The following is a 25,469-nucleotide window of genomic DNA, read 5'->3' as shown; positions in this document are numbered from 1 at the left end:
TCTGCCTCAGTTTTCTCAGCTGTAGAATTAAATTAATACGTTTCATTAGGTTGTAAGGATGAGTGAGTTAATATGTGTGAAGTGTTTAGTAGAGTACCTGGTATGTTGTAAGCACTATAGATAGAAGTGTTTGCTACTACTGTGCAGAGCTAATGGTGACTATCTGATCTTTTTTCCTTAACTTGAATAACAATTCACATTATAATGGAAATAATACTATTGCTTATAAATGTGTTAACTGAAATGTTACCAAGTTACCAAAGTTCTAGGACATATTAAGTAATCCTGGTAGAGGTTTAAATTTTTGTGTTAGAATATTTTAGGGTTTGTTTCTTAGTGGGAAGGGGGTTACACTCCTAAGAAAAAAAAATCACTTTTTTTTTTTTTAATTTTATTTTTATCTTTGGCTGCATTGGGTATTGGTTGCTGCGCGCGGGCTTTCTCTAGTTGCGGTGAGCGGGGGCTACTCTTCGTTGCAGTGCGCGGGCTTCTCATTGCGGTGGCTTCTCTTGTGGAGCACGGGCTCCAGGCGCGCGGGCTTCAGTAGTTGTGGCACGTGGGCTCAGTAGTTGTGGCTCGTGGGGTCTAGAGCACAGGCTCAGTGGTTGTGGCGCATGGGCTTAGTTGCTCCACGGCACGTGGGATCTGCCCGGACCGGGGATCGAACCTGTGTCCCCTGCACTGTCAGGTGGATTCTCAACCGCTGTGCCACTGGGGAAGCCCCACTCGTAATTCTTGATTAAAATTAATGAGGGATTCTTGGATCTGGGTCCTACCCCAGGCCTATCCAGGCCAAGGTATGTCTTGTTTTTTTTTGACAGACACCACACAGGTGATTCTGATGTGCATCCCTGGCTGAGCACCATGTTTTAGGTTAAATGTGAAAACGGTTGGATTTTTGAAACGAAGGAAAAAATTTATAAGTGGCAATTTTCTGAGCCCAATTATGAAGACTTAGGCATCAAACCAAAGTGAAAATGCATCCGTTTAATGTAACAACTCATTTTTTTAAATACTTGTTTTTTCACAACAAAGGATGTGCATGTGCATGCACGTGTGTGTTTCCATTACAATGCAGTTTTAATGCTGTGTCTGCCTTTAAAATAGCAATGGAAAACCATGAGGTGACAAAGGAAACTCAGTTTTGTAAGTTGTGTGGTGTTTGTAGATTGTGATTATATAAGGTGAAAAATACCACTTGCAAATTAAGCGAAGTATTAGAGTTGATTTGGCTTTTTGCCTCAACTGGGTATTAACTGAGATATAAAAGAAGGAAGAAAATGTATTAAAACCAACAAGGTTTTGTATTTGTTAAAATATTTAGAGAGTTCAATAAACATGTGCTGAATTGTATTAAGTATTTGTATTAAACTATGAAACAACCAGTTAGTATAAATGGTAATTTACAAGTTCAACAGTAAATGTAAACATTCTTTGTATCTAGGATTTTTGAGTTGCAAGCTAAACTGAATTTTTACTGCAGTGGAGAGGAAAAGCATAGCAGGTAAAATAACAGGTAATGCCATAGTTTAAACAAAACCAAAGCTATTGATTCCCCTTATACTATGATTTTTTTAAAAAGCGTACCTGTATAGATGGGTATAGATGTATCCTTAAGAAACATCTCAAGAGGTTCAGAAGCCATTAATATTGACATTCTAAGAATTTGTTTTGGCCTAGCCAAAAGTAGTAAAACAAACAAACAAAAACAGATGGTGTTAAGATTTCTGTGAGGCTCGTCACTTGCCTTTTCTGCCATTCAGCTTAGGTATATAAAGGTTCTTTTGTGGCCCTGAGTGGGGAAAAGCATATCTGAGAATAATGCTGGGCTTGGGTTAGCTGACAGCTGAACTAACTAAAAATATCAAATTATGGCTACTTGTCATCTTTTAGTTCCCAGAAATAAAAACTGGCAATTTACTTCCACCAAGCACCTCACCAGTTCATTTTTACAAAACGAGTACGGACTTGTTACTGGAATTATTAAAATTGTAACTTGTTTCCCCAGTTATTTTTAAGAGCACAGCTAAAGAAGCTATGGTTATTCTCATTGGGAGAAAAGGTTTGTTTTTTGTGTGAAGAGCTACTTCACACAAAAATCATGGTTATTATTTTGCTGGCTCATGATTTTCCTTTTTTGGTGAAACTGATGTGCTTTTGTTTTTTTCTCCTTTCAAGCCCTGCACTCACTTTAGCAAGATGCAGTGAATTTCTGACCAGAGAAACAAAGAATTCAGGCTTGGAGGAAACACTTGACTCTACATCCTGGGAAAACTAGAGTTGAAGCCTGAGATCCGTAGCTAGGCTAGTCTTTAATAGATGGTAATTGTCCCAATTGTTCATTGCTCAGAAGTATGCAGGAAGGAGGAGTAAGTATCCCTTTGGTTCTTTTGCTCAGAATTTTTCCCTCCAAAAGCCCTGTCAGGTTAGTTGACCTAGCTTTCAGAGTGAGTGTGATGAAGCTGCTAATTTAGAAACAACTGACTTCTTAAATTTGTATTTCTTACATACATTTTAGAGATATTTTATGGCTTTTATGTTTTTACAATGCTATTCTGTGCCCTGGTGTGAAAATTTAAAATATCCCCATTATTGTCCTACTAGTAAAGAGTAAAAGCATTCTTCCATAGCTAAGAGCTTGAAAAAACAGAAAAATATCCCAAAATTATAGGAAGTTGGCAGTACTTTAGAAGAGCTTCATTTAAACCATTTCCCCTAATAATTACTACATAGAAAGGTAAAACAAACAACTGAAGCTGTCAGCCAGTACATCTATTTTGAACTATACTTACTATTTACAAGAATCAGATGTATTCCAAAAGAAAACTAGTTTCCTGTTGGATCTGGTACCTAGGCCAATAGGATTTTTCTTCATGGTGAGGCCAGCACTAAAATATTAACTAGGACACTCAATTTATTATGCAATGGTTACTATCAGTGTATAACATACTCAAGCTCAGGTCCTTTCCTTTTTTTAGGAAGACCAGGTAATCACTAAAACCAATGATAACATGAATCTTATAAAGCCTTTATTTAAAAATTTCTATAGGATGTCAAAATTTACTTCTTACAATGTATAACCTGCCACAGAATTTTGTGAAAATGAACCATTTTATTAATAGTCTTATTCTGCAAGACCCAGAGTCAGAATAACTAAAATTCAAGATTAAGGACGAAGAGATTAGAAGGCTGCATTCATCAGAGGAAGTAGAGAAGTATAACACCTGTTAATTTCCTTCTAGCGCTACATGCTCCTGGGCTGTGGGGGTGGTGTGGATCCACAGGTGTCCGCTTTTGTAATTCTTTTTTTTTTCCTTTTTTATTCAAACAAAGTCACAAAAATTATAATCATCCTCATCAGTTCACTCAGTCTACATATATCAGTTTTAATCCTTAACAGTCTTTCAAAATAGAGGTAGTATTTCTATCAACTTTCCAGGAGGAAACAAGTCTCCATGAAGAAATTTAGTGTCTTGCCCAGGGTCCTTAGCAAATGTTAGAACTGCTATTTAAATGTAACCAAAACCCTTGTTCTTCCCCTGTTATGCTCTTTTTGGAAGGGAGTATGGAATTTTTGAGGTGGAAGGATAATAAAAGAAAAAGGGCAGCTAGTTGCTTCTTCAAGTGGAAGAAAACAAACCCTCAAAAAACCCTTCCCCGAAAGGGTAAACCATTTCCTTTTGAGAAATGACCCAGGATGCAGTGTGGCTTTAGGTTAGGAGCCTTGCCTGAACAATCCTCATTGCCTTTTAAAATCCCTTCATAATGCTAAAAACTGTCATTGTTAACGGCCCTAAAAAAGGCATTTCTGCTGGAGTTTCTCATACCTATTCTAATCAGAAACTAGAGTTGTGATGACTTCATCACAATCTTCTTTGGTAATAATATGCACAGAAATAGGATTTACCTGTACCTATTAATATATCACTCAGACATTTTACACAGGGGGCAGTGTTAACTCAGGTTAGTAAGGACTAAATGGGAACTTCCAGATTGGTTTTCAATTTGAATAATAGTAGAGTCAAAGGGATTCCCTAAAAAGTTATTTGGAGAACAGATAATTATTAGAATGACAAATGGCTTTGTGTCCTACCTGAAGAAATTAAGCTTATTGGGTACATTAAACCATCTGCAGTTAGGTTATGTGGAATTATCAGTCAAGAAGGCACCTGTTGTAAATTACTGAACAGGAAATGGCAATGATTTAAACTGCCATTAATTCAGACCACTGAAGTGGTATAAACATAGACATTTAAGGAGATAGTTGCCTCTCAAGATATGGATGCTCATTCATATTTTTTCCTTCATAGAGAAGGGTGGTACAAAAACACTCGTGTGTTCTTCATTCACAATTTTTATTTCTTGCAGTTAACTTTTTGTATCTTCAAAGTCCATTTGTCTTTAAAAAAAATTAATACTTACTCATCATACAATCCATCCCCTTCCCCCAAGGAAAACAAATTCAGGGAAGGAGTAATTTAGGGGGCAGTTGAAATAGGTACTCTGGGTTCGTGACAAAGGCTTCCCAGCCCACCATCCTGTACATATACGACAAAATTGCAGCACCTCAAGTTCACCTAAATGAAGTCCCAAATTCCAGCCCTCGGCAAGTGATGCAAGTGAATGCCATGGGAATTACAAAATGGAAGCTCTGTCACTGGGTTCCATTTACTTTCCATGGTAGTTAGCAGAGTCTTCAAACTGTCTCCCTTGGGAAAGTCAAAAATAAGCAAACATATAGAGCAACATTTTGACCTGGCCAGGAGTAATTATAAATGAAACCAGAAATAATTTACCTGGGCCACAGAAATGAATTTCTTTTATCATGTTTTTCATTAAGTCCCCAGCACCTGAAGTAGCAAGTTCTAATAATGGGCTTCTAAAGGCATGCAGTTTTTCACACATCTACTTCAAAGAATTTCTTCCACTCAAACATACCACAGTCAAGGACAAAATATTTTTGGAGGCACGGGAAGAGCACAAGAACAAGTAAGTATATGATGAGGCCTTGTGTATGACCAAGATGGTTCACGTCATATACAGAAGCAGTGAGAGCTGTTAGAAGTGCTACTTACAAAGGATGGTCTAACATTACACACACAACTCAACTGCACTGCTAAATATGGTTGTCTTTATTTTCTTTTTCCTTGCCCAGCCCTATCTAAACAAAATAAAACTACAGGACTGAAATTAACCCATTAAAATCAGCAATAAGTTATGAAAATCATAAAGCTTTTTTTTTTTCTTTTTTAAGTAATTAAGGGTAGTTAAATTATTTAAAGTATACAAAGTCCAAAGAGCCAGGGTAAGGTCTCCAAGGCTTCCTGGGGTAAGGGAGAGGGCCAGGGGAGAACCTGGGAGTTTGAAAGACAAAAAGGGAACACATGACATCAAAGTGCAGGCTAGAATTTCACTTAAAATAACATTTCTGAAAATATTGACAAGAGCAACAATAGCACCTGCACAATGGGATTGTGAGGAAGGAAAGAGACTGCCTGTAGGAAAACGGAAGCAAATCTTTACATTAAAATGAGACAAGTGCCGAACTTAACTATGTTAACTATGATAGTATGTCTACTATAGATATCAGATGGTTAAAAGATGGTAAAAGGTAATGATTCTAAAAGAAAACAAAAACAGCATTGACCTTTTTTCTACTTAGCCCAGACCTCATTCATTTTGTGCACTATAAAGAGTGAGGTGTGAGGTGTTTTATCATTATCAAATGCTGCATCAAAATAGATGATTTTTTCCCATGTGTTTTTCACTATAAAAGACGTCTATGTTTTTTATGGACAAGCTTTAAAAAGATGTCATTTTGGTTTTCAACACATACAAACAGTTATCAAAATCTGAAATAAAAATGCTGCCATGGCTCAGACCTGGGCCTGCTAATCTGTGTGCCCAGCTCTTCTGGCCCACGCAGACACAGAGGCACATGGAGCTTTTTCCTTCTGGCCCCTCAGTCCGAACTCAGGCCCTGTGTGGCAGAGCGTGTCATGCACACAGACCCAAGGGCCTAAGGGCAGCTGACTGTAGAGCTGGCGGTTGGGTGCCCTAGTGCTAACAATGCTGGATAAGGTTAGCTTGCTTAGCATGGAATCCAACAGAAAGCTGAGCTGCATGATGATCCCTTTCAAAAGGCTTCATGGGAGTCTCTCCTTTTGCAGAGCATGAAATGAGCTTTTTTTTTTTTTTTTTTTTTTTTTAAAGAATTGATCATCCACAGGCTTCAGGATAAGCTGTCCCAGGCTTGAGTTTTAATAGCTCTTTAGCTATCCAAGATTAATGCCTGATTATCTTGTCACATTACTATAGGTTTGGTTTTTGTTTTTAGGACCAAAAAGCTCAGGAAGGGTTCATAATCCCATCCTTAAATGTGTCTACTCAATCAATGTAGTATGAGCAAACTAGAAAAGAAAAAGAGGATGGAATCTCCAATGTCCTCTTTCAAATCAACTAAATCAAATCGAGAAAATTTCACACACGTTTTCTGCTGCCATTAGAAACTGATTTTCAGATATGAATATTATGAATATTTGTTCTGTTGAGGAGCCTCTGCTCCACTTTTTGCTAAGTATTTGCTTAAATAGAGGTCTCTTGACCCTTCCATTCAAGTATAGCTTTGTTTAGCTTTAAAGAGGAGACTGCATCATGAACCCAATTTAAGAGATTGTTTGGATTGAACTGGCCCAGTGAATATTTTGCCCTGCACTGTTATGTCATGCTGGGTTCTAGGAAGTGAACGAAAGTTTGACACTGGCACTGGAGTAACCCTCGTCACTCCCAATACTCTGCAGGCTGCTGTGGTCATCAATGTCACTGATGCTGGTGGTACTGATATTGTCCACTTCTCCATGGGAGAACTCTGTGCTTTCAACATCCACTTCAATCTCCTCTGCCAAAGGGAAAAAAGGAAGAACGTTAGTAATCTAGTATACGTGTGCCTTCAAGAACAGGGGGGCATGAGGAAAAGAAATTACTTTTTGTAGTATAAACTGTTATACAAACTACTATCAGTCATCTGTGAAGAACAGAAGGACCCAAAGATGAAGAGACACAGGGATATATTTTGCAAGGGAAATGTCTGGTATACAGTGGTGGTCTCAATTTAAGCGGCAAGTTTACTAAAGCCTTTGACACCAGTCAGTCTAGACCTTCCACCAAAAGCACTTGACCTATTTGGGAATTAGTGCTTAATATTAAAAGATCCCAACCCCAAGTAGTTTAACAACATTTGTTTTGCATTAAACTAGAAACTAATTCTCAGTGATCTTTATTAAGCAGAGTTGCCTTAAAGGGGAAAAAAAAGCATAAACTGAATACAGGTGAACTAGAAAATGTATCCATCCAGGCCTTTGGTGGTATTATTTTACAGATAGTTCTACAGACTTCTAGGATTCATCATAAAGATCTCTGACTATTCAGTAACCAAAATTAGCCAGTCATTATAAAGTGGACTCTGAGAGATTTGTCTTCAATTAAATTCTCTTGCATCAAATATAGCTTGAAATGAGGGCATGAGGCTTAAAAGTCTCTGGATTATAGTGAGCTCTATAGTAAAGATTACAGTAAAGGCATTTTATTTTAATACTGGTGGTATTTAACTTTACTTCAAAAACCAAACATGATAAAAAAAATCTAAATACATATATGACCCAGCTATGTATAGATATTTTAATTGTTAAATACTACATATACAATCACCAATAATATATAAAAAGCAATACACATTTTTTTTTTAAAAGGCAGTTGAAAGACCATTTTCTCCCATAACAGACAGGATGAACTCAATACTCTTCAATTCTCTTAAAACAAACTCAAAGCCTGATGTTTCATATTTGGCACTGATTTTAGCTGTTCACACTGATCACACAATCACTTTAGGAAACGTAGATTCTAGCTGAGCGTAAGAAGACAGAGTAAGTTATTTTAAAGAGCATAATTTTCAAAAGGGCTTGTTGCTTCAAAAAGTTTTAGCAATCTGTTTTTAAAATGCAGGCAGTTGTCCAAAACAAGCTGTACAAATAACCCTATGAATTCATAACTATTTGTTTCATATCCATAATGCTTCACAGGCTATTTAGTGTTTCCCAGTATCACAGAACACTCATCCAACCTACATTTGGGAAACAAAATCAAGACACCCTATCCAACAGAGCATGCTGAACTCAATTAAAACAAAATAAAATGAGAGACTGTTCTAGCCAAATGGACTAGAGATGTTACTAAAAAAGTCCCTGCAACTCTGGGAAAGAGAGCTGCCAGAGAAGAACAAGACTGGTACTTGGTAAGGTACTTGCACTTCGGGAATACTAAAAAAATGAGAACTATAATGTTGAAAACATACCCTCTCTCTGCAATTTGGAGGTGGGGTGGGTACAAACAAGGAGGTACCCACTTTTTGGTTATTTGAGGGTAACCAAAAAAGTTGATGAGGAAATGTTCTTCTTTAAAGAAGAAAAAGTTAATAAACACAAGAAGAATGACAGAATTAGAAAAATCACTATTTTGTAACACCTAATGAAAGTGATTGAGCAACAATCATCAATGACTGTTAAAACTATTAAGTGAAAGGTTGATACATCTGCATAAAAGATGACATCACCTGAACCCACTGACCAATTATCACTATCATGGGACAATCAAAAATAACACTGATACAACAGGAAGTACACAGCACCACCCATGAAGTATTCTTGCCTCAAAAAAGAACATGAATTTAATCATGCCCCTAGATCTACCAACCAGTTTACAAGAAATATGAGGGACAGAACGTGTTAAATGACACCATGAGGATTCATTCAGCCAAATCTAGAATGTGGGAAACTCTATAAGAAAAATGGCCCAGTTTCCCAGGTTCTACAAGAAGTAATTGGCATTGAAAAAAAAAAGTGAGAAAGGGAAAACTATTATAGATTAGAAGTACAGTTGACCCTTGAACAACTCAGGGGGTTAGGGATGCCAACTCTCCACACAGTCAAAAATCTGAGTCTAGCGTTACAGTCAGCCCTCCCCATCTGCAGATTCAACCAATCATGGATCATGTAAGTGCTGTAGCACATATTTATTGAAATATATCCACACATAAGTGCACCTGTGCAGTTCAAACTTGTGTTGTTCAAGGGCCAACTGTACCTTAAAAGGTACAAGCGTAATGTAGACTTTGTTTGGATTCTAATTCAAACATACCAATGGTAAGATGCCATTTTTGAGAAAGTCTATCAGAGACTGGGTATTAGATGACACTAAATAGGATTATCTGATTTTATTAATTTTGTGGGATATTATAATAGTATTATATATATTCTTAAAGTCCTATTTATTAAAGATACATATTGAAGTATTTAGGAACAAAATGATAATGTTACCTGAAATTTGATTTAAAAAAACTCCAGAAAAAATGGTGAGGGAGTAAGGGTAGTAGAGAACAGGTGAAACAAGAATGACAAAATGTTGACAGCTGTTCAAGCTGGATGACAGGTACATGAGAGTTCATTACTCTATTTACTTTTGTGTATGTTTAAAAATTTCCATAATACAAAGTCAAAAGAAATTTTACAAAATTTTCTTTTTTTGTTTTAGAATCCTCAAAATCTTGTGAGCTCTAGTTAAAGTTCACCTCTGGGATCTTTTATTGTGGTGTGAGGCCTGATGTAGTGGGAGCTATAGATGAGCAGATCAGTAAGATTCAAACAATTTCTTTTCTGGTTGTTTTTTGTTCTTTAATTCTGCCAAAGACAAATGTTCTGGGGCAGATGTAAAGAGAAATGAAGGGCATGGTACTTTAAAATATAGATATAAAAATTAACATCACCAGTAATAAAACATACCAACATAATGTATCTTCCTGATACAATGAATTGAGAAGGGCACAACATCACTTCTGTGATATTTCTTCCCCCAAATGCATAATACCTCAATCTAATGAAAAAACATCAGACAAACCCAAATTGAGGAACACTGCATAAAATAACTGACCAATATTCTTCAAATGTGTCATGGTCATGAAAGAAAGACCGAAGAAATATCTAATGCAATGTAGGATACTGCACTGGATCCTGGATCAGACAAAGGACATTACTGGGGAAAGTGGTGAAATTTGAATAAGGTTTATAGATTAATTAATAGTATTGCATGAATGTTAATTTCCTGGTTTCAATAACTGTATTATGGTTACATAAGATATTAACATTAGGGGAACTTGGGTGAAGGGTATATGAGAACTCAACAATTTTCTACAGAAAACTTACAACTTTTAAGTCTAAAATTGTTTCAAAGTGGAAAATTTTCAATATATATATAATCAAGAAAAAAAATTCTATAATTCATACAGGCATTGCTAGACAATGTGACTACATAAAATCTAGAATGCTACATTCAGTGCTGGCAAAAAAGGAAGCAAATACAATGCCACCCAACCTCCCCTCTCTAAATTCAGATACAGGGATGCTAGTGTTTCATTAGCGAAGAAGCTCACTGCCTACCTCGCTCTGAATCAGAACGATCTGAAGAAATAGTTGATCCAATGCTGTCCATTCGTATTCGTTCCATCTCTTGAGGACCCTGCAGCTGTTCCAGTCGCCGCTTTAAAAATCTCTGTTCTCGTTCCAAATTCTCTAGCTGGTGCTGGCTCTTCCTTTCAGCTTCTTCAAGTTTCTAAAATGATAAAGTGATATTTAAGTTTGTGTGAGGTACAGTACAAACAATAAAACTGATTCCTACCTAACATCTCAAAAGATTTCTTCTTTGACAGAGAAAACATGAATGACTATACATATGTGTATATACATAAAAACATACATAAGTATATATCTTTTAAACATGAAAAATAGTTCTTCCTTCACTTGTGTGTGTGTGTGTGTGTGTGTGTGTAATGAACGCTACATTACTAGAACAGTACAGAATTCTCAAAGTCTGTCTGTCAAGTTACCACCACAAAAGAGAAAATTGCTCTGCAGTGTAGTTTGATGGAAAATTACTGAGAGACATAGCCAAATGAAGTCATCTCCACCAGAGGGCACAACTGCCTTCCTTCAGGGTATCAGCAGAGTAATTGTTATTTTCCTAGTATTCTCAGCTCTTCAAATGACCATGCTGTCAAAACAATTTAATGTAATCAGGTTATGTTGCTCCCATCAGATTAGCTGGTAAGTTTTCAGAAAATTTCTCTTGAGGTCAGTTATTAAAGGAGGGCACTGTGCTAGCTGATATATATGAATAGGAATCATTGCTAAAAAGAGAGCAGGACTGAGAATCATCTGAAAATATGACAAAAAATTCCTACCTTGATGTGTGCTTTGGCTTTGTTGAGCAAACCAAGTGTTGTGTGCCTGGTGCAATCTGGTCCTAGTGGAATCAGAACTTTTAAGCGTTCTAAACACAGGCGAAGATGAGCTCGTCTAAGAAAGACAAAAAAGTCCAATCAGTACAGCCTGAATATTCCACTAAAAACATCCTAAAGCCTATTTTAAGAAAAATAAGAATTTTCACATTATTCAGTCTATAACCATGTTACGCCCCTAATTCTTCCGTTTCAACAAAGTATCTGCATGCAAGTGCAGGTGTGCCTACTGGTTTCCAGTTTCTGACATTTCTGTTGTACTCTGAAGACATCAGTCACTTCAGATTATTATCCCCAATGGTTATCTCTGTCAGAGGTGATTTAATTTTAACCTGCCCCATAAACTGTCTCAACTGTATTAATGTGGAAGTAGGAAAACATATTTGGGCAACTGTATTTGATTTTGAATGTGTAAAACCACAGGCTAGAGTAGAGGTTTTCAGCTTCAAAGCACCCCAAAATGCTCACAAATTTCCATTTCCTCCCTTCCACCTTTCATTCACACACACACACACACACCCTTCTCCACAACTGTAGCCATCCTACAGTGTTTGTTATTATGTATTAGGTTGAACCATACAAAATTTCTGATATTCAACCATTTCTCACTTATAAAAATGGCAACTTCATATGATCCAACACAATAGAAACAGCAAAATTCTGTGGCCAGTGAGGACAGGGTTAGGCAAAATATATGGCCCTGAGGTCAATTCTAGCCACTGAAACAACAACCCATAAAATAGTTCCCTATTTCCTAATATCTAAGTGTACCAGCTATCATTAGCTTTTCATTTTTATTTGTTCCCTCTCCCCTCTCTCTTACTACCCCTTACCACCTCCAATTTTCTACACATGGAAAAAAGCCATGACAGAATTCTTCACTAAAAGTCACTGTATTCTTTAATACACCCATCCTGTGGGCAAGTTAGGGAAAATTTCTCCTGTAAATGCTAGCAGAGAGCCTCATGAATTTATATTCCCTATACCCTATAGGAACTATGATTACCATGATGAGAGTTCTGGGTACATAATTTCACCCTGAAACAATACTAGTTCGTATATCTGGTCCTGTGCTTCATAAAGTATAACATAATTCATCAGTTAATAATATATCTGAAAAGAAAACCCACAGATGTGTTCATAGATTAGCTCTATTCCATAAAGAGCCATAATTGAACATTTAGCAACTGTTTCAACTGCCCCACGAACAGAACACATCCTCCATTTTTTCCTCAAAGAGGGCCAAAACGGTCTACTAGCTCAGCCACCGAACTATGCTTTCTCTGTCTTAATACATAAGAAATAATGTCAAGAGACATTCTCAAATGCTAGCAATTTCAAAGAGGAATAGGAGAAGGCAGCCAATTATGTCACTGACAAGTAAGGATGATTAAGGGTAGTGAGGTCAGAGATCTGGCAGATGAATTGTCAAGATTCTTCCAGTACCCACTAGCCCAGCTAGTTAAAGGTCCGCTAGCATTTCCATTCCAAATCTCTTTATTGAGTTCAACAACTAAAATCTACTAATTGGCTCCAGGCTGAAACCTGACATACCTAATGTGGATAATGAAAAAAACTTTTTAAACTTTCCCTAAATTAAAGGATTATCAATGGATTCCCCTTAATGAGATTAAACAATTTTAAAGTCACTCTCCTCCCCTGCTATGCTACCCAAAATCATAGAACCTTTAGTAGAATTTTCATTTTTAATTGGAAAATCCCTTAGGTGAGGACTCTCACATGATCACAGAGTGCTCTTGCTGAACAGGCTAAAACTAAACAAAATAAAGTCCACATTAAAAAGTGGCTTTGAGATGGGTTCAAGATGGCGGAGCAGAAGGACGTGCTCTCACTCCCTCTTGCGAAAGCACTGGAATCACAACTAGGTGCTGAACAATCATCGACAGGAAGACACTGGAACTCACCAAAAAAGATACCCCACATCCAAAGACGAAGGAGAAGCCACAATGAGACGGTAGGAGGGGCGCAATCACAATAAAATCAAATCCCGTAACTGCTGGGTGGGTGACTCACAAACTGGAGAACACTTATACCACAGAAGTCCACCCACTGGAGTGAAGGTTCTGAGCCCCACGTCAGGCTTCCCAACCTGGGGGTCCGGCAACGGGAGGAGGAATTCCTAGAGAATCAGACTTTGAAGGCTAGCGGGATTTGATTGCAGGACTTTGACAGGACTGGGGGAAACAGAGACTCCACTCTTGGAGGGCACACACAAAGTACTGTGCGCATTGGGACCCAGGGGAAGGAGCAGTGACCCCATAGGAGACTGAACCAGACCTACCTGCTAGTGTTGGAGGGTCTCCTGTAGAGGCAGGGGGTGGCTGTGTCTCACCATGAGGACAAGGACACTGGCAGAAGTTCTGGGAAGTACTCCTTGGCATAAGCCCTCCCAGAGTCCACCATTAGCCCCACCAAAGAGCCCAGGTAGGCTCCAGTGTTGGGTCGCCTCAGGCCAAACAACTAACAGGAAGGGAACCCAGCCCCACCCATCAGCAGAAAAGTGGATTAAAGTTTTACTGAGCTCTGCCCAGCAGACCAACAGCCAGCTCTACCCACCACCAGTCCCGCCCATCAGGAAACTTGCTCAATCCTCTTAGATAGCCTCATCCACCAGAAGGCAGACAGCAGAAACAAGAAAAACTACAATCTTGCAGCCTGTGGAACAAATACCACATTCACAGAAAGATAGACAAGATGAAAAGGCAGAGGGCTATGTACCAGATGAAGGAACAAGATAAAAGCCCTGAAAACACTAAATGAAGTGGAGATAGGCAACCTTCCAGAAAAAGAATTCAGAATAAAGATAGTGAAGATGATCCAGGACCTCAGAAAAAGAATGGAGGCAAAGATCGAGAAGATGAAAGAAATGTTTAACGAAGACCTAGAAGAATTAAAGAACAAACAAACAGAGATGAACAATACAATAACTGAAATGAAAAATACACTAGAAGGAATCAATAGCAGAATAACTGAGGCAGAAGAAAGGATAAATGACCTGGAAGACAGAACGGTGGAATTCACTGCTGCGGAACAGAATAAAGAAAAAAGAATGAAAAGAAATGAAGACAGCCTACGAGACCTCTGGGACAACATTAAACGTAACAACATTCGCATTATAGGGGTCCCAGAAGGAGGAAAGAGAGAGAAAGGACCCGAGAAAATATTTGAAGAGATTATAGTCAAAAACTTCCCTAACATGGGAAAGGAAATAGTCACCCAAGTCCAGGAAGTGCAGAGAGTCCCATACAGGATAAACCCAAGGAGAAACACGCCGAGACACATAGTAATCAAACTGGCAAAAATTAAAGACAAACAAAAATTATTGAAAGCAGCAAGGGAAAAACGACAAATAACATACAAGGGAACTCCCATAAGGTTAACAGCTGATTTCTCAGCAGAAACTCTACAAGCCAGAAGGGAGTGGCATGACATATTTAAAGTGATGAAAGGGAAGAACCTACAACCAAGATTACTCTACCCTGCAAGGATCTCATTCAGATTCGATGGAGAAATCAAAAGCTTTACAGACAAGCAAAAGCTAAGAGAATTCAGCACTACCAAATCAGCTTTACAACAAATGCTAAAGGAACTTCTCTAAGTGGGACACACAAGAGAAGAAGAGGACCTACAAAAACAAACCCAAAACAATTAATAAAATGGTAACAGGAACATACATATCGATAATTACCTTAAATGTGAATGGATTAAATGCTCCAACCAAAAGACACAGGCTCACTGAATGGATACAGAAACAAGACCCATACATATGCTGTCTACAAGAGACCCACTTCAGACCTAGGGACACATACAGACTGAAAGTGAGGGGTTGGAAAAAGATATTCCATGCAAATGGAAATCAAAAGAAAGCCAGAGTAGCAGTACTCATATCAGATAAAATAGACTTTAAAATAAAGAATGTTACAAGAGACAAGGAAGGACACTCAAGGGATCAATCCAAGAAGAAGGTATAACAATTATAAATATATATGCTCCCAACATAGGAGCACCTCAATACATAAGGCAATTGCTAACAGCTATAAAAGAGGAAATCGACAGTAACACAATAATAGTGGGGGCTTTAACACCTCAATTACACCAATGGACAGATCATCCAAAAAGAAAGTTACTAAGGAAACACAAGCTTTAAATGACACAATAGACCAGATAGATTTAATTGATATTTATAGGACATTCCATCCAAAAACAGCAGATTACACTTTCTTCTCAAGTGCGCACGGAACATTCTCCAGGAAAGATCACATCTTGGGTCACAAATCAAGCCTCAGTAAATTTAAGAAAATTGAAATCATATCAAGTATCTTTTCTGACCACAACGCTATGAGATTAGAAATCAATTACAGGGGAAAAACGTAAAAAACACAAACACATGGAGGCTAAAAAATACACTACTAAATAACCAAGAGATCACTGAAGAAATCAAAGAGGAAATCAAAAAATACCTAGAGACAAATGACAATGAAAACACGACGATCCAAAACTGATGGGATGCAGAAAAAGCTGTTCTAAGAGGGAAGTTTATACCTATACAAGCCTACCTCAAGAAACAAGAAAGATCTCAAATAAACAATCTAACCTTACACCTAAAGGAACTAGAGAAAGAAGAACAAACAAAACCCAAAGTTAGTAGAAGGAAAGAAATCATAAAGATCAGAGCAGAAATAAATGAAATAAAAACAAAGAAAATAAAAGCAAAGATCAATACAACTAAAAGCTGGTTCTTTGAGAAGATAAACAAAATTGATAAACCATTAGCCAGACTCATCAAGAAAAAGAGGGAGAGGACGCAAATCAATAAAATTAGAAATGAAAAAGGAGAAGTTGCCACAGACACCACAGAGACACAAAGCATCCTAAGAGACTACTACAAGCAACTCTATGCCAATAAAATGGACAAACTGGAAGAAATGGACAAATTCTTAGAAAGGTATAACATTCCAAGACTGAACCGGGAAGAAATAGAAAATATGAACAGACCAATCACAAGTAATGAAATTGAAACTGTGATTAAAAATCTTCCAACAAACAAAAGTCCAGGAACAGATGGCTTCACAGGTGAATTCTATCAAACATTTAGAGAAGCGCTAACACCCATCCTTCTCAAACTCTTCCAAAAAATTGCAGAGGAAGGAACACTCCCAAACTCATTCTATGAGGCCACCATCACCCTGATACCAAAACCAGACAAAGATACTACAAAAAAAGAAAATTACAGACCAATATCACTGATGAATATAGATGCAAAAATCCTCAACAAAATACTAGCAAACGGAATCCAACAACACATTAAAAGGATCATACACCATGATCAAGTGGGATTTATCCCAGGGATGCAAGGAGTCTTCAATATATGCAAATCAATCAATGTGATACACCATATTAACAAATTGAAGAAGAAAAACCCTATGATCATCTCAATAGATGCAGAAAAAACTTTTGACAAAATTCAACACCATTTATGATAAAAACTCTCCAGAAAGGGGGCATAGAGGAAAACTACCTCAACACAATAAAGGCCATATACGACAAACCCACAGCAAACATCATTCTCAATGGTGAAAAACTGAAAGCATTTCCTCTAAGATCAGGAACAAGACAAGGATGTCTACTCTCACCACTATTATTCAACACAGTTTTGGAAGTCCTAGCCACGGCAATCAGAGAAGAAAAAGAAATAAAAGGAATCCAAATTGGAAAAGAAGAAGTAAAACAGTCACTGTTTGCAGATGACATGATACTATACAGAGAATCCTAAAGATGCCACCAGAAAACTACTAGAGCTAATCAATGACTTTGGTAAGTTGCAGGATACAAAATTAATGCACAGAAATCTCTTGCATTCTTATACACTAATGATGAAAAATCTGAAAGAGAAATTAAAGAAACACTCCCATTTACCACTGCAACAAAAAGAACAAAATACCTAGGAATAAACCTACCTATGGAGACAAAAGACCTGTATGCAGAAAACGCTAAGACACTGATGAAAGAAATTAAAGATGATACCAACAGATGGAGAGATATACCATGTTCTTGGATTGGAAGAATCAATATTGTGAAAATGACTATACTACCCAAAGCAATCTACAGATTCAATGCAATCCCTATCAAATTACCAGTGGCATTTTTTACAGAACTAGAACAAAAAATCTTAAAATTTGTATGGAGACACAAAAGACCCCGAATAGCCAAAATAGTCTTGAGGGAAAAAAACGGAGCCGGAGGAATCAGATTCCCTGACTTCAGACTATACTACAAAGCTACGGTAATCAAGACAATACGGTACTTGAACAAAAACAGAAATATAGATCAATGGAACAGAATAGAAAGCCCAGAGATAAACCCACGCACCTATGGTCAACTAATCTATGACAAAGGAGGCAAGGATATACAGTGGAGAAAAGACAGTCTCTTCAATAAGTGGTGCTGGGAAAACTGGACAGCTACCTTAAAGAATGAAATTAGAACACTCCCCAACACCATACACAAAAATAAACTCAAAATGGATTAGAGACCTAAATGTAAGACCGGACACTATAAAACTCTCAGAGGAAAACACAGGAAGAACACTCTTTGACATAAATCACAGCAAGATCTTTTTTGATCCACCTCCTAGAGTAATGGAAATAAAAACAAAAATAAACAAATGGGATCTAATGAAACTTAAAAGCTTTTGCAAAGCAAAGGAAACTACAAGCAAGACAAAAAGGCAACCCTCAGAATGGGAGAAAATATTTGCAAATGAATCAATGGACAAAGGATTAATCTCCAAAATATATAAATAGCTCACGCAGCTCAATATTAAAAAAACAAACGACCCAATCCAAAAATGGGCAGAAGACCTAAATAGACATTTCTCCAAAGAAGACATAGAGATGGCCAAGAAGCACATGAAAACCTGCTCAACGTCACTAATTATTAGAGAAATGCAAATTAAAACTACAGTGAGGTATCACCTCACACCAGTTACAATGGGCATCATCAGAAAATCTACAAACAACAAATGCTGGAGAGGGTGTGGAGAAAAGGGAACCCTCTTGCACTGTTGGTGGGAATGTAAATTGATACAGCCACTATGGAGAACAGTATGGAGGTTCCTTAAAAAACTAAAAATAGAATTACCATATGACCCAGCAATCCCACTACTGGGCATATACCCAGGGAAAACCATAATTCAAAAAGACACATGCACCCCAATGTTCATTGCAGCAGTATTTACAATAGCCAGGTCATGGAAGCAACCTAAATGCCCATTGACAGACAAATGGATAAAGAAGATGTGGTACATATATACAATGGAATATTACTCAGCCGTAAGAAGGAACGAAATCGGGTCACTCGCAGAGATGTGGATGAATCTAGGGACTGTCATATGGCGTGAAGTAAGTCAGAAAGAGAAAAACAAATATCGTATATTAACGCATATATGTGGAACCTAGAAAAATGGCACAGGTGAACCGGTTTTCAGCGCAGAAATTGAGACACAGATGTAAAGAACAAATGTATGGACACCAAGGGCGGAAAGTGGCGGGGGTGATGGTGGTGTGATGAATTGAGAGATTGGGATTGACATATATACACTAATAGGTATAAAATGGATAACTAATAAGAACCTGCTGTATAAAAAAATAAATAAAATTCAAAAAATAAAAATAAAAAAAATTAAAAGTGCCTTTAAACGCTTCATTAGGATTATTATAGCATATGCCTAACAACGAACTCATGTGAGATGACTGGAGGGTGGAGAGAGACTGGTGGTTCTCTTGCAATAATTAGAGGCTCCCAAGGGAGCTCTGAATTCAGTCATCTAAAAAAGTTAACAAAGCAACTAACTAGTAAAGTTAACAAGTATTTTGCCACAGGAATAAATTGTCAATTTTGTTTAAATTATTTAACCCCAGCAATTCAGTGCATATATAGGAACTTTTACTTTTAGCTTAAGAAACTTCAAAATGACTCCTTACTATAGTTTCATATCAAGAAAAAAATGGGTGGGTCAGTTTTCTGTTTTGTGAGATCTAAGTTAAAGTCATATTAACATCTAAGCAGAATTTGCAGCAACATGGATGCAACTAGAGATTATCATACTAAGTGAAGTAAGTCAGACAGAGAAAGACAAATATCATATGATATCACTTATGTGTGGAATCTAAAATATGGCACAAATGAACATACCTACAAAACAGAAACAGACACAGAGATCAGACTTGTGATTGCCAAGGGGGAGGTGGGAAGGGAGAGGGATGGACTGACAGTTTGGGGTTGGCAGATGCAAACTATTACATTTAGAATGGATAAACAACAAGGTCCTACTGTATAGCACAGGGAACTATATCCAATTTCCTGGGATAAGCCATAATGGAAAAGAATATAAAAAAAGGAGTGTGTGTGTGTGTGTGTATACACACACATACATATATATATATGGATAACTGAGTCACTTTCCTGTATAGCAGAGACTGGCACAACATTGTAAATCAACTATACTTCAATAAAAAAAAAAGATGAAAAAAAAAACTATGCTTTAATGTGAAAAAAAAAATAATCTAGGCAGAAATCAATTAAAAAGGGACTTCCCTGGTGGCGCAGTGGTTAAGAGTCCGCCTGCCAATGCAGGGGACACGGGTTTGATCCCTGGTCCAGGAAGGTCCCACGTGCCGTGGAGCAAGTAGGCCTGAGCACCACAACTGCTGAGCCTGCATGCCACAACTACTGCAGCCTGTGTGCCGCAACTGCTGAGCCTGCGTGCTGCAACTGAGGCCTGCGTGCTGCAACTGCTGAAGCCCGCATGCCTAGAGCCCATGCTCCGCAACAAGAGAAGTCACTGCAATGAGAAGCCCATGCATTGCAACGAAGAGTAGTCCCCGCTTGCCTCAACTAGAGAGAGCCCGTGCACAGCAATGAAGACCACAAAAAAAAGCAGTCCCCCCAAAAAAAAGAGAAGAAATCAACTAACAATATTAAAATGTCTGTTTTCTCTTTTTAAAAAATCATTCAGTTGTATATTACATGACTTTTGTGTACTCAGCAATGATGTTCCAGACACTTGCTTGAGTGGGAGAAGTAAAAAAAAAAAGTATATTTTAAGAGTTTATAATCTAGACTACAAAATGAAACATTTTGTTTCATTTAGTTCACGATGAAATGAGTCATACAGGTATCAAGGGCAACAGAATCTGAATAAAAGGAGAGATTGTAATTGGAGAAGGCAGCCCTTTAAAAGAGGTTGAAACTTGACTTTGAACTTGAGGGATGCTGAATTTGTTTATGAAAAAAGCAAGGATTTTCAAGGTAATTAAAAGAGTAAAGGATTCAAAGTGCACACATTCGGACCAAGTTTAAACCAAAAATTAAAAATAGTTTTTTTCATTCAAGAGAAAACAACTGAATTGGAATTCTATAAGGAAATATCAGCCAAGTTCAGCAGTCTGGTGATCTACAATAGCACTGTCAAATCAGGAGCTACCCAGGCCAAAGGAGTCAAGGTGTAAGTAATGCCTAAATGAACAGGGAAGGCCGACTGCCCCTCTAAAATATTTTTTATTAGCCACTATTGAACATTTCTTCAGTCAAGTCAATTTGTTTAGCCATTTTTAAAAATTGAAGTATAGTTAATTTACAATGTTGTGTTAGTTTCAGGTGTACAACAAAGTGATTTGGTTATACATACATTTTTTTTTTCAGATTCTTTTCCATTATAGGCTACTACAAGATATTGACTATAATTCCCTGTGCTGTACCATAGGTCCTTGTTGTTTATTTTATATATAGTACTGTGTATATGTTAATCCCAAACTCCTAATTTATCTCCCCCACCCCTACCCTGCTATCCCCTTTGGTAAGCATAAGTTTGTTTTCTACGTCTGTGAGTCTACTTCTGTTTTCTAAATAAGTTCATTTGTATCATTTTTTTTAGATCCCACATATAAGTGATATCATATGATAGTTGTCTTTCTCTGTCTGACTTAACTTCACTTAATATGATAATCTCTAGGTCCATCCATGTTGCTGCAAATGTCATTATTTCATTCTTTTTTATGGCTGAGTAATATTCCATTGTATATATATATATACACCACATCTTCTTTATCCATTCATCTGTTGATGGACATTTAGGTTGCTTCCAGGTCTTGGCTATTGTAAATAGTGCTGCAATGAACATTGGGGTGCATGTATTTTTTTGAATTTTTATTGAGTTATAATTTACATACCATATAATTCACTTGCTTTACTTGTACAATTCAATGATTTTTGGGTATATTTAGAGAGTTGTGTAACCATCACCACAGGCATGGAGTTTGGTTTTTTTGGGGGGCCACACTGCATGTGGGATCTTAGTTCCTCAACCAGGGATCGAACCTGCGCCCCCGGCATTGCAAGCATGGAGTCTTACCCGCTGGACCACCAGGTACATCCCGCCTGTATCTTTCTGAATTAGAGTTTTCTCTGGATATATGCCCAAGAGTGGGATTGCAGGATCATATGGTAACTCTGTTTTTAGTTTATTAAGGAACATCTATACTGTTCTCCATAATGCCTGCACCAATTTACATGCCCACCAACAGTGTAGGAGGGTTCCACTATTGAACATTTCTTCAGTCAAGTAATTTTAAATGTGCTCCAAGATGCAGTTTATACTAAGAAAACATACCCTGAGATAACATGTCTCACAAAGGCCAGTGATGCCATTTTCCATGTTTTGTAAATAGGGTCCTTCAAAATAGATAATATTATGAAGGATGAGTGGTGAATGATGTCCTCTGCTCTTCTGTGGGGACAAGTGTATGTGTGGGAGCCAAATGTCATTTCCTCCAGTTTTTGTACTTATAAGTGAATCAGGCATTTGGAGAATAGAATAACAAAGGGTTAATGGAAGTTGAACGATAGCAGCTGACCAAGGCGGAGCCACACTTTTCAAAGTTGCCATTCAAATACTGCACACAGTTTTTCACATGTGCTTATATGCCACTTTTAAGTAAATGCAATGGATTCTCTGTGACTGTCAACTGGAAAGTTCAATCAGAAAATCCATTCTCTTCCATGTGTAAGTTTTTTCTCTCCAGCAAATTACAAAACGAACTGTATGGCAAAATTCTTCTTCCCTTACAATGGTGCTGTGCTGCTCTCCACCCTTTCCCCCATAGTCTCCCTGCTGGTAACCAGATTGCAAGCTTAACCACCAATGACCTAGAAAGGCATATCTTTTGATGCCATCTGGTTCTTTCTTTTCTTGCCTTCATTCTCATGTGACTGGTGGCTCAGGAGTCTCTTGTACAGAGCTGCCAAATCATGAACTGTAAGACAATGGGGGAAAAAGAGGACAAGAGACAGAGAAGAAAAAAAGCTTGGTTTGATTTGAAAATCCTTATGTACTGAGAAAAAACTTGCAACTATCATGAGACGATGTTTTTCAAGTCTTCAAGGAGTGGAAGAACGGACATAAAGAAGAAGGATTCATGAAAGGCATGGTTCTGTACCTTTAGTCAAAGTAGGGTAAGAAGGTTGGGGAAAGTTAAGGCTGCTGTTCTGAATATTCTGATGAACATTAGACTAACAATCAATAGGAAAAAACCTCACATTGTAAAATTAACGTAATCAGACTTGATGGAAAAAAATGTAGCACCCTGGTTAGCAGTTACTTAACTTTTCACAACGCATCAATAGCTCAATAAAAACTATACAACTAAAATCTTTCCTAATTTAGCGTGAGTGACTGTAAAGCAAAGTTAAGATTAGACACTGCAGCAGGAGGTGCCTTGTGAGAAAACTGGAGTCTTGCAGAGAGGGAGGGGGCAAGACAATGGAGAGATGGCAAAGTACTTTTATTTTCAAAGACACTTTGAGGTCTGTTTTAAAATGAGATTTAAAAGTGGGTTTTACCCAGGGGAAGAGGCAATTCCCAGTGACTAACCCTGTTAGAGAGAAGGTCCTATCAGAATTACCCACACCTTCAAAAAGGGCAAGCCCCTTGTGGGAGAAGGAACAATTAGAGTCTGTTTGGCTTTTATTTTGGTAGATTGGGATCATTTTTCCCTGAAAGAACCAGTGCTGCTTTTGATTTCAAACCTTGTAAACTCTACTGCCAAAGTGAAATATCACAGAACATGAGGGGAAATGATTTTGCCATAAAATGGTCCCTGCTAGTAGGTGTGATATTTTAATGCATAGGTATATCAACCAGAAGAAGCACACTGTTGAGGGAGGAGAGAGGAAAGAATTCCCTTTCAGAAAGAAATTGCAAGCATCTATCTCACGATGATGTTTTTCAAGTCGTCTCTTGAAACTCTAATCCCTCTGCCCAACAACAATAAGAAATTTAACGCCTGCCCAGCCTCACAAACCATCCATTGGCTGATGCCCTTGGAGGCACGGTCCTTCACTGGAACTTACTTGTCTTTCATTCCTCCACTACGGGATACCAAGACTTTGCCAAGTAACGAAATAAAAATGGAAAACAAGTCAAGCGATAGGGACAGTACTGTATTTTCCTCTCTGTTGAATGTTACGCAATGGGCTGTGAGTCCTCCCTTGAGCCACTTTCTTCAAAGCTGCAGTGGCTTGTGGCCAGGTTTCCCAACTCTCTACACAACACTTTTGCACATGACAGCAACTAGCTGTTTTTCCTACACATTTTGTACTCCAGCATTTCTCTAAAATGTAACATGCTGAGAATTTTCTGAAAATCTACAGTTACCAAAAAAAAAAAAACCAAAAAAACTGCCTGCCTCCTTTTCTTATAAAAAAAAATGACATTAAAGATGGATCCAGATATCAAGCACAATCATGCTACACATGAACTTTATTTACAAAAAACAAATATGATCATATTCTGCTGTTCAGCTTACTCTGTTTGTGAAATAAGCTTTAGAAAAGCTATTCCCATAAAACGGCACATGATAATTATATGCTTCATTTACAACTTATATATTATCTACTTCATAAAAAATAGACTATTAACTTCCAGTGAGTAACTTAGTAAGTGGCATTTCCCTAGCGTCGGAATTGACTGTGGTGTCATGGGGCTTAAGGACAATAAAATTAAAACTTAGGAGAATAGCTAGGACCCTCTTCTCACTTTTCAGAAAAAAACTGCTTTCATTAATATTCCTCTTAATTCAACTGGTATCTTGTAAAATAACCAGATAGGAATATTAACAAGGTGTTATAATGAAGTTGTAAATTATATAAAGTACATAATATTATGATAATATAAATTATTCTATAGTCACATTTATCCACCTCAGCACTTAAAGGGCTCATCTATATACAAGATAAGAAAATCAGTAAGGTTGAGATACATGTTACTCATTCTTTGAAAACTTTAAAAAATCAGTTTCTCCCAGTAAAATCAAAGTAGTTCTCAGGGTAGGGAGCCAGAGAGTTTTTTGGTTTTTTTTAAGTTATTCTATTTTTTAAAAATAAATTTATTTATTTATGGATTTAAACATTTTTGGCTGCATTGTGTCTTCACCGCTGCGCACGGGCTTTCTCCAGTTGCGGAGAGCAGGGGCTACTCTTCGTTGCGGTGCACGGGCTTCTCATAGCGGTGGCTTCTCTTGTTGCGGAGCACAGGCTCTAGGCGCATGGGCTTCAGTGGCTGTGGCACGCGGGCTTCACTAGTTGTGCGTCGCAGGCTCTAGAGCGCAGGCTCAGTAGCTGTGGCACACAGGCTTAGTTGCTCTGCGGCATATGGGATCTTCCCGGACCAGGGTTCGAACCCGTGTCTCCTGCATTGGCAGGCAGATTCTTAACCACTGTGCCACCAGGGAAGTCACCAGAGAGTATTTAAAGCCAGAAAGTTAAATATAGTATGCCTTCCAGAAGTCATAATTTTCCTCAAAGGTTTGGAAAAAGAACACTATTTTATATAAAAACAAGAACTGATAATAGTGTTTATATAAAATAGTGTTCTTCTTTATTTGAAGAAGACTTCAAATAAATCTTACATTATTTCACAGTACAACCCAGGACCTCCAGGAATCTATGTTAAACTATTAGAGCAAATTACTACAGATCACTATCAGAGCTCGGGACTTCAGAACATCAATTCTGAATTACTGTTGGGATTATGTCTTTCAAAGGTTTA

The 25,469-nt window shown here is 37.7% G+C and overlaps 1 protein-coding gene across 2 annotated transcripts in view; it reads right to left on the bottom strand.

Moving 5' to 3' along the window:
• Positions 1-4,338: 4,338 nt before the first annotated feature.
• Positions 4,339-25,469, bottom strand: part of MXI1 (MAX interactor 1, dimerization protein) — an 84,560-nt gene continuing 63,429 nt past the window's right edge. For both annotated transcript variants that reach the window (XM_068548527.1, XM_068548528.1), the window contains exons 4-6: positions 11,288-11,402; positions 10,488-10,659; positions 4,339-6,898 (exon numbers count right to left, since the gene is read on the bottom strand). In XM_068548527.1, the coding sequence (XP_068404628.1) occupies positions 6,735-6,898; positions 10,488-10,659; positions 11,288-11,402 (451 nt within the window). In that variant the 3' untranslated portion in view covers positions 4,339-6,734. The remainder of the gene's footprint in view (positions 6,899-10,487; positions 10,660-11,287; positions 11,403-25,469) is intronic.

Source organism: Eschrichtius robustus, chromosome 7 (genome assembly GCF_028021215.1).
Source record: "Eschrichtius robustus isolate mEscRob2 chromosome 7, mEscRob2.pri, whole genome shotgun sequence".
NCBI lineage: Eukaryota > Metazoa > Chordata > Mammalia > Artiodactyla > Eschrichtiidae > Eschrichtius > Eschrichtius robustus.
The sequence above is the reverse complement of the archived record's forward strand: the minus strand, read 5'-3'. Positions and strand labels throughout refer to the sequence as shown.